We start from the raw sequence: 13,492 nt of genomic DNA, 5'->3' as shown, positions 1-13,492 counted from the left end.
AAGTGATTACTAAGTGCTAAGCACTGTTTTCAGCTCTGGGGTAGTTACCAGTTAATCAGGTTAGACACAGTCCCTGCCCCGCATGGGGCTCACATTCTTAATCCCCATTTTACTGATGACTTGACCTTTCCAGAGAAGTTAGTGACTTGTCCAAGGTCACACAGCAGACACGTGGCGGAGCCGGGATTAGAATGTAGGTCCTTCTGACTCCCAGGCCTGTGCTCTATCCACTAGGCCACGTGACCACCATCTTCAACTGTTCGCTCTCCAATGGCTCCTTCCCAACTGCTATCAAACATAACCATGCCTATCCTGCCCTAAAAAAATTAAAAACTCTCCCTTCATCCATGGCTTCCCCCAGTTATCGTCCTATCATTCCTCTCCAAACTCCTTGAGTGACTTGTCTACACCCACGGTCTCAAGTTCCTCTCCTCCAATTCTCTCCTTGAGCCCCTCCAGTCTGACTTCCAAACCCCTTCACTCAATAGAAACCGCCCTCTCAAAGGTCACTAATGATCCCCTTCTTACCAAATTCAACTGCCTCTACTCCATCCTAATCATCCTCCACCTCTCGGCTGCCTTCTACACTGTCGACCCCCATTTCTCCTGGAAACATTATCCTATCTCGGCTTCACTGACGCTGTCCTCCTCTGGTTCCCCTCCCATCTCTCTGGCCACTCATTCTCGATCTTTTACACGGGCTCCTCCTCTGCCTCCCACCACTTAACTGTGGGAGTCCCTCAAGGCTCAGTTCTGGGTCCCCTTTGATTCTCCATTTACACCCTCTTCCTTGGAGAATTCATTCGCTCTCATGGCTTCAACTTCCATCTCTACGCGGCTGGTTCCCAAATCTACATCTCCAGCTCTGATCTCTCTCCTTCTCTGCAGTCTCATAATTCTTCCTACCTTCAGGACAGCTCTAACTGGATGAACACCTCAACATCTCAAACTTAACGTGTCCAAAACAGAACTCCTTATCTTCCCACCCAAACCCTGTCCTCCCCGTGACTACCCCACTACTGCAGACAGCGCCACCATCCATCCTGTCTCACAAGCCTGGACTCGTTATCCCCGACTCATTCAACCCATATATTCGTTGTCACTAAATCCTGTCGGTTCAACCTTAAAGACATCGCTATAATCCGCCCTTTCCTCTCTATCCAAACTGCTATTCACATTAATCCAAGCGCTTATCCTGTTCCGCCCTGATTACTGGATCAGCCTCCTTGTTGATTTCCCTGCCTCCTGTCTTTCCTCACTCCAGTCCGCAATTCACTCTGCTGCCCAGACATTTTTCTAAAGTAATCTTCAGTCCACGTTTCCCTCCTTCTCAAGAAACTCCAGCGATTGCCCATCCACCTCCATATCTAGCAAAAATTCCTCATCACTGGCTTTAAAGCACTCTATCATCCAGTTCCCTCCGACCTCACCTCGTTACTCTCCTACTACACCGCTCCTCTAATATCAACCTACTCACCGTACCTCGATCTTGTATATCTCCCCACCAACCTCTCGCCCAAGTCTTGCCTCTGGCCTAGAACTCCCTCCCTCTTCATACCTGACAATTATCTTCTCCACCTTCAAAGCATTGCTGAAGACACATCTCTTCCAAGAGGCCTTCCCGAAACCCTCAGTTACTCTTTTCCCACTCCCTTCTGCATCGCCCTGACTTGATACCTTTATTGACCACCCCTGCCCCCAGCAATCTATTTATTTATATTGATGTCTGTCTCCCCTTCTAAACTATTATGGGCAGCGAATGCGTCTGTCATATTGTCGCGCTGCACTCTCTGAGTGCTTAGCCCAGTGCCTTGCACTTAGGAAGCGCTCAATAAGTATGATTATGTGTATATCCATTATTATCTATTTATAAGGTCTATCTCCCCTTCTAGACTGTAAGCTCGTTGCGGGCAGAGAACGTGTCTACCCACTCTTTTAAACTGTACTCTCCCAAAAGTTTAGTAGAGTGCTCAGCACTCAGAAAGTGCTCAATTAATACAACTGACTGATGGATGAAGGCTTCCCGATTAGCTCCCGGGATCCCCGGGTCACATCAATCCACCTGCCAACCTAACCACTTGAGTTCTTAGTGATCCCCATTTTTGCACATCTCTTTCTCATTTTCATCACTACTGCTATTATGTTCTTACCACGTATTTGTCAAGTACTGTTCTACGCAGTGGGGTAGATACAAGAACATCAGTTTGGACACCGTTCCTGTCACTCATGGGCCTTACAGTCTAAGTAGGAGGGAGCACTGGCATTGAATTTCCACTTTACAGATGACAAAACTGAGGCCCAGTTTTGCCCTAACTGCCCCAGGTCACTTGCTCCAGCAAGACTCTGGTGGAGCCGGGATTAGAACCCAAGTCCTCAGACGCCTGGACTCTTGCCACTGGGTCACTCTACTAGTCTTTATTCAACTGGACATTCGAGTCTATCTTCTGATTACCCTATTTGTGTCAGTCTCCCCCTTAGAATGCAAGCTTCTTGTGGGGGGAGGTGGGGGAAACGGGTCGTTCATTGCTTTGTAGCTTCCCCAGGGCTCAGCACCCAGGGGTGCTCAGTAAATACTATTTCTGCCACGTCCAACTAAGAGAACTCAAGCAGAGACAGGGGTAGTGAGCAGCAGCCTGTAAAGCGGAGCCTCGCCCCCTGCGTGGCCATCGCACCCGCACGGCAAGAGAACGTCTCTCCGTGCCCACGATGGGGAACGGGGTTGACGGTGGTCCGGCTTCCCCCAGTTCCCGATTCGGACTCGGGCATCGGTCGGAACAGCTCCAGAAATCAAGGGTGACTCGACGTGTGAGCGGACCACAGGCCCGGGCTGGGGGAGGTTCAGTGGTGGGGAGTCTGCAGGGGCTGAAGTGGGCTGGGGAGGAGGGTGGCAGGGTCCGGGTCCCCAGGCGAGGAGGTTCGGAGGTAGAGAGTCCGCAGGGACGCATGCGGGGGCTGAAGCAGGATGGAGGGGTCAGGGGGCCCGGGGTGGAGGGAGGTGTGTGGGTCCACAGGCCTGAGTGAGGCAGTTCAAAAGCAGGGAGCCTTTATATTGTACTCTCCCAAGCGCTTAGTACAGTGCTCTGTACACAGTAAGCACTCAATAAAAACTACTGCACGAATGAATGAATGAACACGGGGGCCAAGGCGGGGTGGAAGGGTTGGGAAGCCCGGCGGGCGGGGAGGAGGGGATGCAGGTGCAGGGGGGCGGAGCGTGAGGGCCGATGACTTTCCGAGATTAACAGGGGATGCCTGTAGATCACACTGACTGGTGGGGGGCGTGGGGCATTGCACTGGGAGAGAATGGGGGTGAGTGTAGGTGGAGGAAGGGGTGAGGGACAGCCACCATGATGGTCCAGAGGTAGAGGGCTTCCTTGACGGCAAGGATCGCGTCTGGTAGGACCACCCAACACTCCCAAGCGCTTCAGCCAATGGCCTGCCACTTCCAGGAGGCTCTCAGTCGCTACTAGGAACTGATGGGCGGGATTAGGGAGCGGGATTAGGCCCTTGGGCCTCCCCCGCCGCTCCCCCCAGCCACAAGCTGGGCAGAAGAACAGAAAGCAAATGAGCAAGAAGGGATCAGTGGGGAATCCTCAGGGGAGAGTCGGGGCTCAGGGATGGCTAGAGGGCTGCGATCCAGGCCAGCAGTTTCCATGGGCCCCCCACAGAACTGAGGCAGGAACAAAAGGGATGAGGGAGAGCTGCGGGTTGGAAGTCAGGGGAAGGGGTGAGGAGGGAATTTCTGGCTGGGGGGAACGGTTGGGGTTCGGGCAGCAGGGGCAGAGAAGCAGCTTCAGTCGCGGCCCGCACAAATGGACCCAGGGAGACCAGGTGGGGCCTAGCGGTACCTGCCGGAGAGGCCGCTCAGACCTAAGGTCGCGAGGGAGGGAAGGAGCGAGGCCATTCACAGAGGGGAGCCCACTTACCCGGAAAAAATGCAGGGGGGTAATTTGAAAACCTGGGCGGGACCTCAGGGAGTGACAGACCGTTGGGGTCTGGGACGGGGAGACCCGGAAAGCGAAGACTGGAGAACCGGGTCAGCCGCGCCCTGCTCTGAGGAGGTTCCGACTGGGGCCGGGGTCTCCCTGGAACATCTAAGGGGGGGTTTGCGGTTGTGTGGAGGGGGAGGTGCCTGGGACCATTCACACCCGCCCCTGGGAGGGAGACGCTCTCACCACCAAGACCTAAGCCTCCCTCAATGCACTGAAAAGGATTTGGGGGTGATATTTACCTGACTCTGGGCACAAAGAGCGGGTGCACTTATTAATCGATCAATGGGATTTATTGAGCATTTACTCTGTACAAAACACTCTACTAAAGCGCTTGGGAGAGGACAACATAAACAGAGTTGGTGGAGACATTCTCTGCCCACAGTGAGTTGGTAAAGACATTTTCTGCCCACAGTGAGCTTCCGGAGAAAATGAAAACACACGATGGACATTCAGCCTTGGGACATACCCTAGGTTCCACAGTCCTTTTTTTATTTTTAAATGGTATTTGTTAATCATCCAATCAATCGATGGTGCATATTGAGCACTGACCGTGCCAGACACCATACTAATTACTGGGGTAGACACGAGCTAATCACGTTGGACACAACCATGGGGCTCAGAGTCTTATCCTCCATTTTACAGATGAGGTAACTGAGGCCCAATGAAGTGACTTGCCCAAGGCCACACAGCAGACAAGTGGCAGAGCTGGAACGGGAAGCCAGGTCCCCTGACGCCCAGGCCCAAACTCTTTCCAGCACGACATGCTCCTTCTGATAGTCTTCAGTTTCTTACCGTATCACATTTCCAATTCATTCCCTCTTCTGCAAGCCCCCCAAGGCCGCTCTCCTCGAGATCCCCAGACTGCTCTCTTCCAAGCCCCTACCAATTTCTCTACCGCCAGCGCGTTATACGCCTCCTCCTCGGCACTTCCACTATCTCTAGGGACCTGGATTCTTTCACGTGATCTTTTTTTTCTTCAGCCACTTCGCTCTGATGTACGACTTCCTGCTTCACCTTTGTCCTTCGTCCTACCCCTCCCTCATTTGTGAGCCATTTCCGTCCAGCTACTTCCCCGACGCGATCGCGAGCGCCTTGAGGAGCAGTAGCCGTATTCTTCGTCGGCCGCTCCGTGTCCGGGGCACGGTACTAAGCACTGGGCAAGAGCAGCCGGGAGAGAAGGAGCGCGGGCTCCTTGCAGGCGCTCGCGATCGATTGCAGGGGGCAGGGAGCCCACGTCTTGCCCCCGCGGCCAACGCCCTAGAGACGGTGAGCCCGTCGTCGGGCAGGGATCGTCTCTGTTACGGAATTGTACATTCCAAGCGCTTAGTAGAGTGCTCTGCACACAGTAAGCGCTCAATAAATACCATTGAATGAAGGAATGCTGTTCTTCGATTGCAAGAACGGCCAATCAGCGGTGCTTACTGAGCACACACAGCCCGGCCCGCTCCCTGCCCCTCTGGTAGTCATTAGGCAGGGTGGCCTAATGGAAAGAGCCCGGACCCGGGAGTCAGAGGACCTGCGTTCTCCTCCCAGCTCCATCACTTGCCTGCAGTGTGACCTTGGGCGAGTCACTTCCCTTCTTTGGGCCTCAGTTTCCTCATCTGAAAAATGGGGATTCAATACCAGTTCTTCCTCCTACCTGGACTCTGAGCCCCAGTGCTTAGAACAGTGCTTGGCATATAATAAGCTCTTAACAAATACCTCGGTTATTATCATTATTATTACTACAAGCACTTACTTACCTGCCCCGACCCAGCCCCCCACCCCGGCCTGTCTGGACCTGATGATCTTGTATCTACCCCAGCAGTTGGCACAGCGCTTGGCACGTAGTGAACGCTTAACAAATGCCACGGTTATTATTCTCCTGAGAAGACAGCTGGCGAACTCTCCCACGCGATTCCATCTGAACCCGAATGCGCCGCTTGCACCCAACACTTCTGTTATTAATAGTAATAATATCGGGGGTATTTGTTAAGCACTTACTATGTGCCAGGCACTGTTCTAAATGCTGTTGGACCCAGCCCGTGTCCCACATGGGGCTCACGGTCTTAATCCCCATTTGACAGTTGAGGGAACTGAGGCAGAGAAGTGAAGTGACTTACCCAAGGTCACACAACAGACAAGCGGCAGAGCCGGCATTAGAACCCAGGTCCTTCTCCCCCTCCCCGGGCCCGGTCCTATTTACGAGGTCACGTTGTTCAGCCCACGTGCCGCCCGAGGACATCTCGTCTTGGTGGAAAAAGCCCGGGCTTGGGAGTCAGAGGTCATGGGTTCTAATCCCGGCTCCGCCGCTGTGCGACCTGGGGCAAATCACTTAATTTCTCTGTCCCTCAGTTACCTCATCTTTAAAATGGGGGTGAAGACTGAGCCCTACGTGGGACAACCTGATGATCTTGTATCTACCCCAGTGCTTAGAACAGTGCTAGGCACATATTCATTCATTCATTCAGTAGCATTTATCGGGCGCTTACTATGTGCACAGCACTGTACTAAGCGCTTGGAATGGACAATTCGGCAACAGATAGAGACAATCCCTGCCCAGTGACAGGCTCACAGTTTAAACGGGGGAGGCACATAGCAAGCACTTAACGAATACCGACATTATTATTATTATCTGCCTCCTCCGCCTCCTGGCTGTGCTCACCAGCTGGGCTACAGATGGGCGAGGGAGCTTCCGTGCTTCCAGGAGATGAGCCACGCTCGGATGCGGCAGGGCATAGTGGGAAGAGCCCCGATCTGGGGCTCAGGGGGCCTGGGTTCTAATCCTGACCCTGCCACTCGTCCGCTGGGTGACCTTGGACAAGTCGCTGAACGTCTCTGAGCCTCAGGTCCCTCAATCTGCAAATGGGGATTCAATCCCTGTTCTCCCTCCTGCTTAGACTGTGAGCCCGATGTGGGACCCGATGATCCCGTATCTACCACCGTACTTTAGGACAGTGCTTAACAAATACCTCAATAAATATTAAGCTTCTCAGTGTCCAGCCGGATGGCATTTACTGAGCGCCCTCTGTGACTGACCCCGTGACCCTATACGTCAGTTGCATCTCCAAAACGCCTTGCCGTTGCCCACCTCGCTTCTGTCCGGTGACCGTGACCATGGCTTTTCAACCGCTTTCATCCCCCTCAGGAGCCTTGCCATTTCTCCAGGGTCTAAGTGCACGGGTGGCCATCTGCCCGCCTCCCCTGATGGAGGGTGAGTCCCTTGAGAGAAGGGAAGTGTCTTGCTTCCGTCGGCAGAATAATAATGGTGTTTAACAAGCGCTCACTCGGGGCCAAAACGCTGTGCTGAGCACAGGGATGCACACAAGATAATCAGATCCAGTCTAGACGGAGGGAGAGCAGGCATCTAAACCCACTGTGAGGATGAGGAAACTGAGGCCCGGAGAGATCTGTACAAGCCCAAGCGCTTGGCTGAAGTGCACCGCACCCAAAGGTGCTCACGCCATTACTGTTCCTGCTGTTTCTGCTACTACAGAGGTCATGGGTTCTAATCCCGGTTCCGCCACCTGTCAGCTGGGTGACTTTGGGCGAGTCACTTCACTTCTCGCTGCCTCAGTCACCTCATCTGTACAATGGGGGTGAAGACTCTGAGCCTCACGTGGGACAACCTGATGACCCTGAATCTCCCCCAGCGCTTAGAACAGTGCTCGGCACATAGTAAGCGCTTAACAAATACCAACATTATGATTATTGTTATTACTACTACTGCTACTGCTATTGATCAGTCATTTATTGAGCACTTACTCTGTGCAGAGCACTGTACTAAGCGCTTGGGAGAGTACGGTACAATAATAAAACAGATACATTCCCTGCCCATAACAAGCTTACAGTCTAGGGGGGGAGACGGACAGTGATAAAACTAAATTATAGATATGTACGTGAGTGCTGTGGGCTGAATAATGGGAGCAAGTCACAGAAGGGAGTGGGAGGAGAGGAAAGGAGGGCTTAATCAGGGAAGGCCTCTTGGAGGAGATGTGCCTTCAAGACGGCTTCGAAGGCGGGGAGAATCATTGTCTGTCACACAGGAACAGAGAGGGCATTCCAGGCCAGAGTCGGGATGTGGGCGAGAGGTCGGCAGCGAGATAGATGAGATCAAGGTACAGTGGGTAGGTTGGCCTTAGAGGAGCGAAGTGTGAGGGCCGGGTTGTAGCAGGAGTGCGCTGACTGGGTCCTTTAAAGCCGACGGTGAGGAGTTTTTGTTTGATGTGGAGGTGGATGGGCAATCACTGGAGGTTCTCGAGGAGCGGGGAAACACGGACCGAATGGTTCTGCTGAAGAAGGATCAGGGTAGCAGGGTGAAGTGTGGAGAGACAGGAGAGAGGGAGGTCAGCAAGGAGGCTGATACGGTACTCAAGGCGGCATAGGACACGTGCTCGGATTAATGGGGTAGCAATTTAGATGGAGAGGAAAGGGCGGTTTTAGTGATGTCGTGAAGATTGAACCGACGGGATTCAGTGATAGACTGAAGAGGTGGGTTGAATGAGAGAGGAGTCAAGGCTACAAGGTTACAACCAAGGTTACAGGCTTGTGAGAAGGGAAGGACGGTGGGGCGGTCTACGGTAATGAGACAGTGAGGAGGAGGGTACGGTTTGGGGGGGAGATAAGGAGCTCTATTGGGGACGTGTTAAGTTTGAGACGTCAGCAGGACATCCAAGAGACGTCTTCAAGGCAGAGGGAAGTGCGAGGCAGCAGAGAGAGAGAGATCAGGGCTGGAGACCTAGATTTGGGAATCAACCGGGTGGAGGTGCTAACTGAAGCCTTGGGAGTGAATGAGTTCTCCAAGGGAATGGGTGTAGACGGAGAATAGAAGGGGACCCAGAAATGAACCTGGAGGGACCCTCACATTTAGGGGGTGGGAAGCAGAAGTGGAACCAGCAAAAGAGACTGAGAATGAGCAGCCAGAAAGATAAGAGGAAAACCAGGAGAGGACAGAGTCGGTGAAGCCGAGGTTGGATAATGCTCCTAGAAAGGGATGGTCAACGGTGTCCAAGGCAGCTGAGGGGTCGAGGAGGATTAGGATGGAATAGAGGCTGTTGGATTGGGCAAGGAGGAGATCACCGGTGACCTTTGAGAGGGCGGCTTCTGTGGAGTGAAGGGGATGGAAGCCAGATTGAAGGGGGTCAAGGAGGGAACTGGAGGAGAGGAACTGGAGACAGCAGGTGTAGACAACTTGCTCAAGGAGTTTGGAGAGGAAAGGTAGGCAGGAGTTGAAGGCGATGAGTGGGCCTTTTTAGGATAGGGGAGACACAGGCGTGTTTGAAAGCAGTGGGGAAGAAGCCACTGGAAACCAAACCAACTGCTCTTATTGTTACAACTACTCCTACATGGAGGCAGGTGAAGTATTCTTCATTAGTCCTAATCCTCGGTGGTGGACAGTGTGTTCAAGAGATGGCTGGAGTGTTACGAACAACTGGTTAGACTCTCATCGTATCCAAAATTACTTCGGTAGCCTTCTTTGGTGGTCCCCCAGTGCATACGGGTGCCTTGAACAATGGTAGTTATTCAGCACTTCCTATGTGCAGAGCCCTGGGCTCATCCTGGGGTAGACACATGGTCAGCAGATTGGACACAGTCCCCGTGGTACGAAGGGTTTACAAAATAAAAGGTACCAGGCATGGGCATATTAATTTATTCCCATTTTACGGAGGCACTTGAGGCCCAGAGAGGTTAAATGATATGCTCAAAGTCACACAGCATAGCAGCAGAACCTTGTTCAGATCACCATTTTCCCACCTCATTTCATTTCCCCTACTCCTCCCTTCTTCTGCGGCGCCTCTGCACTTGCATCTGCATCCATGAAGCACTCGATATTCATGCCACCCTCGGCCCCACAGCACTTACGTCCATATCTGCAATTTATTTTCACGTCTGTCTCCCCCTTAGACTGAAAGCTCGTTGTGGGCAGGAAACGTGGCTACCAACTCTGGTCTACTGTATTCTCCCAAGCCCTCAGCTCGATTCTGATCTCTCTCCTCTGCAATCTTGTATTTCCTCCTGCCTTCAAGACACCTCTGCCTGAACGTCCCACCGACACTTCGAACTTAACATGCCCGAAACGGAACTCTACATAGTCCTATCCAAACCCTGTCCTTCGCTCGCTGTAAACAGCACCACCATCCATCCTCCCTGTCCCTCAAGCCCACACAGACTTGGCGTTATCCTCGACTCATCTCTCTCATCCAACCCACATATTCAATCTGTCACTAAATCCTGTCGGTTCGACCTTCACAACACGGCTAAAATCCACCTCTCCTCTCCGTCCAAAAATGCTACCGTGTTAATCTAAGCATTTATCCTATTCTGCCTTGACGACCGGATCGGCCTCCCTGCTGGCCGCCCTGCCTCCTGTCTCACCCCACTCCAGTCATTTTTCCACTCCCGGGTCATTTTTTCTCTTTATAAAACCCTTCGGTCCATGGTTTCCCACTCCTCGAGGACCTCCAGTGATGGCCCACCCACCTCTACAGAAACTTATGCTCTTATGTACAAATCCGTAATATATTTATTCATACTGTCCGTGTCCCTCTCTTAGACTGTAAGCTCGTTGTGGGCAGGAACACGTCTAGCAACTCTGCTACATTGTACTCTCCCGAGCAGTACATTGCGCTGCACACAGAAAGCACTCGATAAATACGACTGATCCATCTGCACGCAGTAGGTGCTGAACAAACACGCTGACTGACTGATCGTCTCCTGACTCCTAGCCCCCTGCTCTTTCCACTAGGTCGAGTTGCCCTCTCCAAACCACCCTACCACCGTTGAGAAATCTGTGATGGGAAAAGGAAATACGCCAGTGTTGGGGGCTACGGAGAGTACACGCACGGTGCGTACACAACGCGCTCAGGACTGTGTCGCATTGCCTTTTCGGTCTCCTGCACATATTCACAGTAGTGTCGACTTGAGTACGCAGGGCAGCTAGATATACACGCCCGCAAAAAAGACACACGCATATCTGTCGAGAACCAACTCCATCCCCACTCCCTCCCCACAGAGTGATGCAGTTAATGTTCACTGTTAGGCTGTGGGCAGTGCGGTCGCAGAATGAGGAGCGGTTTATGCTGCTCAGTGCCGTGGGGAAATCCATACGCTTCTGCCAGGCGGGATGCTGCATCAGAATCCCTCAGAGCCCCCCTCTCCTCCTCCGCCCCTGCCCTTGGCTTCTGCCAGGCGGCAGGCTACATTAGAGTTCCTCAGTGCCCACTCTGACCCTGCCCTAAGCGGTATAAGCCAGGCGCTATAAGAATAATTACTATCATGGTATTTGTTAGGGGCTTACTCTATGCCAGCCACTGTTCTAAGATAATCGGGTTGGACACGGTCCCTGTCCCGCAGAAGGCTCGCCGTCTTAATTCCCATTTTCCAGATGGGGGCACTGAGGCCCAGAGAGGCGAAGTGACTTCCTCAAGGTCACACAGCAGACAAGGGGCAGAGCTGGGATTAGTACCCAGGTCCTTCCGACTCCCAGGCCCGGGCTCTATCCACTAGTCCACGCGGCAGTATGCCGCACTGGAGTCCTTCAGTGTCCGGCCCGGCCCTCGGCTTCTGCAGGTGGTGTGCTGCATCAGACTTCCTCAGTGCCCACCCCGGGTCTACCGTCACCTTCTGCCAGGCGGTACGATGCCTCAGAGTCCCCCGGTGCCCATCCTGGCCCTGCCCTCGGCTTCCGCCGGGCAGTACGATGCACTAGAGTCCCCCGGTGCCCATCCCGGCCCTGCCCTCGGCATCCACTGGAAGCCAAAGAGTGAAAGGAAGCCTGGTCCCACACCGCCCAGCCTTCCGCCTTCGCGACAGCTTCGATTTCCATCTCTCCCGCAAACCTCCTGCCTCCCTTAGGAAGCTCCCGGTCACCAGCCTCTGAAGGGTGAGGCAGAGCGGGGCCTCTCCTTCCCAGCTCCAGAGCGGGGGCACGGCCCGGGGGGGACGACCCTGGAAGGGGCCGCGCTGCACCCAGTGACGGCCCAGCACCAAAGCAATCGAGGGACAAGGCAGGAAACCCCCAAGGGGGTAGGGGAGAACGACACCCCCAGAGCCCCTTTTCCCCTCTGCCCCTTCTGAGCAGTCCCCAAACTTGAGTATGGCCTTCCACCCCCAAACTCCCTCCCTGCCCCTCAACCAAGGATCATCGCTGGTCCTTCCCCTCCTCCTCCTCACCCACCTCTCCCTCCCTCCACCTCCCTATACTCCTCTTTGCCTTCCCTCCCTCCAGCCCCACTCCTCTTTCCCCTTCCTTCTCGTTCTTTCCTTCATTCGTTCAGTCACTGAGCGCTTACTGCGTGCACAGCACTGTACTGAGCGCTTGCAATTCAGCACCAGATAGAGGCAATCCTGGCCCAACAACGGGCTCGCCCCCATCTTCCCTCTCCTTTCCTCCTTGCTCTCCTCCCACACTCCCCTCCCTCCCTCCCTCGATTACCCCACCCCTCCTGCCCCTTCACTCCCCAACCCCTCCTCTTCCTCCCTCCTCTTTCCTCTGCTTTCCTCCAAGCTCCCCCTCTCCCCCCCTTTCCTCCACGCTCTCCTCCCACTCTATCTCCTCTCTACCTCTCCACCTTCTCCTCTCCTTTCCCCCTGCCCCTCCTCCCTCTGCTCTTCCCCCCTTCCCCTCCTCCCTGCACCTGTGCCCCTGGGTCTGCATCCTTTATGACTCTATTCATTTTACTAATGATGGGTCTGGATCTATAATTCTATTGATCTCCATGGCATTGACGCCTGACCACTTGTGGGCCCGTGGTGGGGCGGGGATGGTCCCTCCCCGTCCCCTCTGGGTAGGGATGGTCTCTCTCTGGCGCTGAATTCCAAGCGCTTAGCCCAGGGCTCCGCACATAGGAAGCGCTCATTAAATACGACTGTTTGCATGAAGGTTTGAATCTCCCCTCCCCGGCGCTGTCCACCCGTCCTGCGCCTTCCCTTCCCCTGCGGGCCCCCTCACTCACCCGGCCCGCCATGTTTCCTCCTCCCAGGCCGGCAGCTCTTGCCCCGATTGACAGGTCGGCGGGGGCGCGCGGGCGGGCGCGCGCTCCGCGGGGCACGTCAGCCGCAGCCTCCCGGGCGCGCGCACACCTGGCCCGCCGCTTCTGCGCCTGCGCCGCGGCCGGCCCGGGGGGGAGAGCCGGTCGATGCTTCTGCGCCTGCGCCGCGGCCGCCCCGGGGAGGCCAGGTCGATGCTTCTGCGCCTGCGCCGCTGCCGGCCTGGCGATCTGGTCGATGCTTCTGCGCCTGCGCCACTGCAGCCCCCCGAGGAGGCCTGGTCGATGCTTCTGCGCCTGCGCCGCCGCGGACAGGGCCTCCCCCGGAGCGCAGGCAAAGGCGTCTGGGAGCTCGTTCGTTCAGTCAATCCCGTTGAGACCAGGCGGTGTGCAAAGCGCTGTTCTGAGCGTTTGGACCGTACAGTTTAGCAAATTGTACCCCCAGGGGAGTCTCCTTCCCCACACGTAATTGGAAGCGAGGCTGGAGGCCCGGGGTCAACCTGCTGTGTGACCTTGGGCCAGTCATGTCACTTTTCT

General features: G+C 54.6%; 1 protein-coding gene across 2 annotated transcripts in view; it reads right to left on the bottom strand.

Annotated features, from left to right (window-relative positions):
• The window catches only part of NSF (N-ethylmaleimide sensitive factor, vesicle fusing ATPase), a 76,999-nt gene extending 63,968 nt beyond the window's left edge, over positions 1–13,031 (bottom strand). For both annotated transcript variants that reach the window (XM_029057479.1, XM_029057480.1), the window contains exon 1: positions 12,923–13,031. In XM_029057479.1, the coding sequence (XP_028913312.1) occupies positions 12,923–12,934 (12 nt within the window). In that variant the 5' untranslated portion in view covers positions 12,935–13,031. The remainder of the gene's footprint in view (positions 1–12,922) is intronic.
• Positions 13,032–13,492: the final 461 nt, after the last annotated feature.

Source organism: Ornithorhynchus anatinus, chromosome 2, assembly GCF_004115215.2.
Source record: "Ornithorhynchus anatinus isolate Pmale09 chromosome 2, mOrnAna1.pri.v4, whole genome shotgun sequence".
Classification (NCBI taxonomy): domain Eukaryota; kingdom Metazoa; phylum Chordata; class Mammalia; order Monotremata; family Ornithorhynchidae; genus Ornithorhynchus; species Ornithorhynchus anatinus.
Note: the sequence above shows the minus strand (reverse complement) of the source record. Positions and strands in the feature narration are given on the sequence as shown.